Source organism: Orycteropus afer, unplaced genomic scaffold, assembly GCF_000298275.1.
Source record: "Orycteropus afer afer isolate SDZICR_OR568_19922 unplaced genomic scaffold, OryAfe1.0 scaffold00130, whole genome shotgun sequence".
Taxonomy (NCBI): domain Eukaryota; kingdom Metazoa; phylum Chordata; class Mammalia; order Tubulidentata; family Orycteropodidae; genus Orycteropus; species Orycteropus afer.
This window is the reverse complement of record NW_006921717.1, coordinates 7,912,549-7,919,173: the sequence shown is the minus strand read 5'-3', so window position 1 is coordinate 7,919,173 and position 6,625 is coordinate 7,912,549. Positions and strand designations below refer to the sequence as shown.

Below are 6,625 nucleotides of genomic sequence, written 5' to 3'. Positions count from 1 at the left end.
AATGACCATAACCTTGCCCCTTGTCAGCTCTAGAGCAATTTTGTTTATAGAAGAATTGGGAGTTCCCGTTTACCCCCTCCTCCCACACAGTTTTCCCCATTGTTACCATCTTGCATTAGTGCCTCTGTTCTTTTCAGTTGGCAAACGAATACTGATACGTTGTTAACTACAGTCATAGCTCACAGTAGGGTTCACTCTTCCTGTCCTATAGGTCTGAGTTTAACAAATGTGTGATGTCCTGTATAGGGAGCATTGGTAGTGCAACCAAAACCTACCAGTGGCTCTGCAGAAGACAGACCTGGCAATCTACTTCCATAAAGATTACAGCCTGGACAACCCAGTGAGGCAGTCCTGCTCTGTCACATGGGGTCACTGAGTCAAAAATCTACGAGGGCACCGAACCGCAATGATTGCATGGGTCCGTTACTAAAGTATTATCCGGGATAGTTTCACTGCCCTGAAAATCCCTTGGTCCACCTGTTGATCCCTCCCAGTGCCCCTCCCCTGAACCCTGGCAACCGCAGGTCTTACTGCCTGGGGTCTTGCCTTTTTCAGAATGCCATGTTAGTTGGAATCATACAGCTTTTGATTTCATTAACTTTTTCATTGATTTCTGTTCATTTCTTTATTATTTCTTTCCTTCTGCTTGTCTTGGGTTTAATTCGACTTTTCCAGCCTTTTGAAGTGGAAACTTAGATCATTGGTTTACATTCAGTGCTGTAGATTTCCCGCCATGCAGTACCGTAGCTTCACGTCACAGATGTTGCTGGGTTATATTTTCTTTTCGGTTTAAATGTTTTCTAATTTCCTTGTGCCTTCTTTGACCCGGGAGTTCAGAAGTGTGTTGTTTACTTTTCAGGTTTTACTGGTTTTCAGTTTTATTTCATTGTGATCACAGCATGTATATTGTGTAATTTTTTGAATTTGCTGGGGTTTGTTTTTCAGCCTGAAATGTGGGGTATCTTGATGAACGTTCCATTTGCACTTGAACGTACTGTGTGTTCTGCACTGTGGGTGGTAGAGTGTTGTATACGTGTCAGCTGAGGCGAGTCAGTTGCTATTTTTCTTCATGTCTTCTACATGCTTACCGACATTCTGTTATTGTTCTGTCAGTTACTAGGGGAAGAGTATTGAAGCCTCCAACGATAATTGGGGGTTTGTGGTTCCCTTCAGGTCTGTCATAGTTAGAAGTTCTGTTGTCACATGAACACACGTTTGGGATTGTTGCATGTTCTTGATGCATTGTTACATAATGCCATCTTTCTCGTTGATCGTGTTCTATGTTTGGAAGTGTCTCCAGCTTGCTTTTGATTAGTGTTTGCGTGGTGTGTGTTTTTCCATTGTCTTCATTTTCTGTGTTACTGTAACAAGTTACTGGAAACTTGGCAGTGTTGAGCAGCCTTGGACTAGCCCATGGTTCTGCACATCAGGCGCCATGCTCACGTCTCACAATCAGAAACCAGGCGTCTGCCGGCTGCGTCCCTCTCTGGAGGCCCTGGGAGAGAATTCACTTCACTTCCGAGCTCATTTTTATTGCTGGCAGAATTCTTTTTTTTTCTTTTCCCCGTACTTTTAGACTGAGTTTTCTATTGTCTTGCTAGCCGACACACACTCTCAGCTCCTGGACGCCGCTCACAGATCCTTGCCACCTGGTCCCTCCACCTCAGCAACTGACATCCTCCCTCATGCCGAATCCCTCCCTCCCACCTCTCTCTTATTTCCCCTTTTGCCGCCACCTGGAGAAACAGTTTGCTTTTAAAGAGGTATAGGGTCAGGTTAGGCCAACCTGGCTAGTTTCCCTGTCTTAAGGTCCACTGTGCCATATCGCAACCTAATCATGGCAGTAAAATCATCATACTTACATCCTGGGACTTGGGACATGAAGCATGTACACCAGGGGCGTGGGAAATACTGGGGGCCGTCTTAAAAGTCTGACCGCCACACCATCCTCTTACATTCAGCCTGTCAAGGTCTTGGTATTTTAAATAGGTTTCTTAGAGACAGCATATAGTTATTTGGGTCTTCTTTTTTTTTTACCAATCAGATAGTCTGTCTTTTAACTGGTGCATTTACTAAATTATGGCTGTGGTTGGACTGCAGTCTCTGGGTTTGTTTCCTGTTTGTTCCATCTACTTTTCATTCCTTTTTCCTCTACTTCTGTGTGGTTTTGGATTGAGTCGTGTTTTCACTATTTTCTTTCCACTCTTGGTTGCTGCTTGCACTTCTCTGTGTAGCTGTTTGGTAGCGATTGTCCCGGGGTTTAGACTGCGCTTCTCTCGTCATCTCCGTGTGCCTGCAGGTAGTGCTCCACGGCTCACGTACAGTGTCAGAGCGTCTCCGTGCATGCCCTGTCCTCCCGCACACGTTTTCTGCTATTGTGGTCATGCTTTCCCCGTTGCCCACGCCGTGAGACCAGATGCATCACTCCTGTTACGCTCTGGAAAGTCGGTTATCTTCAGAGCGATTGAAGCAAGAATGGCAGAAAACACATTTCAGCGCTGCTTGCATTTTAACCCTTTCTGGGGATCCCTGTTATTTCATTTAGATCCATGGGAGAATATTCCCTCCTTGAATACATCTTGTAGCTTCTGTTTTTTAGTAATAGTCTCATTTCCTCTATGTTTTTGAGAGACAGTTTCTCTGGATACAGGCCTTCCCTTTGTTTCTGGGCCTCAGACTCTCGCCAGGCCCTTGTTGGCCCCCCGTGGTAGGTTCCTGTCCCTTTGTGCTCAGGGCTACTTCATCTGAGTACAGGTTGGGAGGGTGTTCTGGCGTCCCGGTTCCACCTCCGTCTTAGGCAGGCCTATGGCCTTGGGTCTCAGCAGGGGGACTTTCCCAGTGAGCCAGTTCAGACTCACAGTGACCCTGTGGGACAGAGTAGAACTGCCCTGTAGGGTTTTCTAGGCCGTCATCTGTGTGGGAAGCAAATCACCAGGTCTTTCTCCCACAGAGCCATTAGGTGGGTTCTAACCATCACCTTTTCTGTTAGCATTTGAGCGCTTAACTGTTGTGCCCCCTGGGCTGCTCCTCCTGGTTAGCAGTCCAATTAGGTACTACGCCACCAGCGCTGCTCCTCCATAGCTAAAAAAAACACCTCACTGCTATCAAGTCGGATCCAACTCACAGAGACCCCTCCTTGGGTTTCTGAGGCGGTATCACTACGGAAGTAGATTGCCCAACCTTCCTTCTGGGGAGTGCCTGGTGAGTTTGAACCTCTAGCCTTCTGGGTAGCAGTCAAGTGCCTTAGGCATTACGCCACCAGAGCTCCCCGCTCCATATCTGGGGGACCTCTGAGGAGCTGGGCTCAAGCCGGTTTCCTGACCCACCCACAGGGGGCAGGATTTTTCTCTTTCCTTCCACCAGCCCAGATGGGTTGTCACCTGTGCCCCGAGACAGGAATTGCTGACCTTCCCCCGGCCTCTTGAGGCTCTTGTGCTGTAGAAAAGGGCTAGGCTGGGCTGCCTGCTGCTGCGGTCCTATGTACTGCCCTGAGGGGGGCTCTCTCCTGCACTTGCCCTGCACCCAGAACATGTTTGCGGAGAGGAATCTGTGAGCGGGCGAGCTCCCGTGGCTGTGGCTCCCAGGGCTTTTACTTTCACACTGCCTTTACACTTGGCTTTTAGCCATTGACTCACCATTCCAGCCAAGTTCTTCCCCATGTGTGTGGTGCCCGGGGGCTCTTCCTGCTGTGCCCCGACACTGGTGAGCACGCGCTCCTGGCTAGTTCCTGCTTGGTAGCTGTGTGACCTCAGCTCTTTTTTTTTTTTTTTTTTTTTTTTTGAATTTTTATTGTGATTCGGGCGAAAGTTTACAGAGCAGACTCATTTTCCATTCAGCAGTTCATGCACATTTTGTTTCATGACTTTGACTGCAGTCCCCACAGTGTAACAGCTCTCTTCCCACTTCTTCCCTGTAGTTACCTCTTCCCTGTGTCCTTCTTTCCTGTGTACTTCTGCCCCCTGAGCTGTCTCCCTGTGCAAACACCGCCCTTCTGTTTTCCCGTGATTGTTCATTCTAAGGAGCATATCTACCTGGTGTAAATGTTCACCCTATACGTCTGTCTGTTGTTTGGCTGGAAGCTATGGAAATGAGTTCACTTCTAGGCCTGAAGGGTAACTACGTGACCTCAGCTCTGAGGAGTTCAAGAAAAGTTGTCATGTTTATAGTTTGTAGTTTATCAGGCTTTTTCTTATTAGGGTGCTCTCCACAACTCTATGCACCCAGGGAGACGCCTTCCTCTCCTTGATCGTACAAATAAAGCAAGCCCCAGGCCCTGTGCTGAGTGGAGGTGCCGGTTGTGTTCTGAGGAATTTCCTCTCCTAGGCTTGTTTTCTGTCTTGATTAAAGGGTCATTCCAGAGCACGTTAGCTAAGCTTTACCCAGGGCTTTGCTTAGAATTTGAGTCTTTTTTTTTTTTTTTAATAATTTATAATTGTTGTTGTTACTGAAAATATACACAGCAGAACATACACCAGTTCAACAGTTTCTATGTGTCCAGTTCACTGAGATCAGTGACATTCTTCAGGTGTGCAGCCGTTCTCACCCTCATTTTCCAACCGTCCTTGTCCCATCAGTGTAATCTCCCTGCCCTCTACGCTTCCCCTCCAAGTGTTCAAGTTGCTGTTGTCAGTGAGATCCCGTATAGGTAGTTCTTTAAAAGAGCAGTGCTCAAGGCAAGTGTTTTTACTAGTTAAGTTCACCTGTTACCTGGTTTAAAGAAGACCTCGGGTGATATTTTTTGTTTAAGGTTTAAGATTATCTCATAGCATTAGTTTTGCAGGTTCATCCATCCTCAGGGATTCCAGAAAGTTGTCTGGATTCCATCAGAATGTGAAATTCTGTTCTGCATTTCCCCCCTCTTTGATCAGGATTCTTCTGTAGAAGCTTTGATCAAAGTGTTTGGTAACAGTAGCTGTTTTCCAATCATTTCTTCTGGTCTCATGGCAAAGGAGGCAGTTGTTCATGGAAATAGTTAGCCATGTCCTCCTCCTGTCCTGACTCTCCTTCCTCCTCTGTGGCTCCAAGTGAAAAGAGACCAATTGTTGTACGTTGGATGGCTACTTGCAAGTTTTTAAGACCCCAGACACTATACAACAAACTAGAAGGTAGAACAGAAACACTAGCCACAATAACTGTGCTATTAGGATTTGAATCTTCAGTGTCTCAAGGTGGATAGAAAAGTGGGAAATGACCAGCATACTGTCCAGACCCCTTGTCTCTTGGCCGAGACGGGGTTCTCATTGCTTTGCTCTTGGGGCCTTTGTCACCTGTCCGTTTCAAATCTGGTTCTCCAGACTCATATCAGTTTCATGAGCCATTAATATCCTCCCAACAAATTCTTTTTTGCTTAAGTTTATATTGAAGTGAGTTTCTGTCATTTACAACCGAGGAACTCTATCCAATAGAAGAGGTAGATCTTCTGCCTCTGGAAATGTGTGGACCAAGAGAGGGAAGCACAAAACATGGGAGTTAACCAGAATGCCGACTGCTGAGCAGAGCAGGACAGCCAAGGTCGTGCAGGCCAGGGCTCGTAAAGGGCTAGAGAGTCAGTATTTCAGGCTTGCTGCCATGTGGTCCCTAGCAGCTACTCTACTCTCAAGTCATAGCACAGAAGCCACCATTTACCAGTGTGTAAATGCATGGGAATAACTGTGTTCCAGTAAAACCATTTACAAATACAGGCCGCCGTAGTTTGCTGACCCCTAGGGTAGGCTGACCTCACATAGCTTTGGAGGAAGAGTGGAAGGTCTGTATTATATATTCATCTGTGATTCATGGCCAAGGCCAGAGTTGCACATCCTAGTTTCAGGATCCTTGTAACTGAGCACTGACTGCCTGTGACATCGTTCTTTCTGCCCCTTCTTCTCTTGCAGAAGCAAAACCAGCCCCAGAAATATTTGAAAATGAAGTCCTGGCACTGCTGAGAGACTTTGCCAAAAACAAAAACAAAGAGCAGAGACTGCGTGCCCCAGACCTTGAGTACCTCTTTGAGAAGCCACGCTGAGCTACACACCTCTCCCTGGCGTGGGGCTTGGTCCCTGGGCCCTGCCTGCTTGCAATGGATCCCGTCCTTGGCTTCCTGCTTCCTTGTAGCTTCACAGCCCACTCAGGACATGTCAGTGTTCAGTGTGACTCATTGTAAAACTTTCCATGTTCAGCTCGGAGCCTCAAAGGTGATTTGTTGGTGTGGCTGCTGCGTTTGGCGTGGCTGCTTTGTCTGCTCCTGTCTCCATAGGCTCTGCCACAGGAGGGCGCTGTCGGGGAAGCAGTGGTGCCTGCTTCCTCCTTCAGGGAAAAGGGGCGGCTGCGCTAGGGAAGGTGTCCCTGAGCAGCCCGTCAGCCCAGTGTGGCCTGCTCTGCCAGGGCGGCTGATCCCACCCCCTGAGCTGTAGCTGAGTGAGGGCAGCAAGCAGCCTCGGTGTGGGCATGCTGTTGGCAGTCAGCACCCTCACCATCAGATTTAAAATGTTCCCTTTGCAGATTGAAAGATAACAATGTTAAAAGAATATTGAAGAAAGGAAACACAATTCCCCAACTGTTACACAGCATTATGTTACTGTTTCTGTTCTTAGAGCCTCCACAGTCACATGCTGATGCAGTCTTACAAGGTCACGGTCGGTCATAG

At 47.5% G+C, this 6,625-nt stretch overlaps 1 protein-coding gene across 1 annotated transcript in view; it reads left to right on the top strand.

Annotated features, from left to right (window-relative positions):
• Nucleotides 1–6,004, top strand: part of SDHAF2 (succinate dehydrogenase complex assembly factor 2) — a 17,542-nt gene extending 11,538 nt beyond the window's left edge. Inside the window, exon 4 of the mRNA XM_007944899.1 lies at nucleotides 5,874–6,004. Within this exon, the coding sequence (XP_007943090.1) occupies nucleotides 5,874–6,004 (131 nt within the window). The remainder of the gene's footprint in view (nucleotides 1–5,873) is intronic.
• Nucleotides 6,005–6,625: the final 621 nt, after the last annotated feature.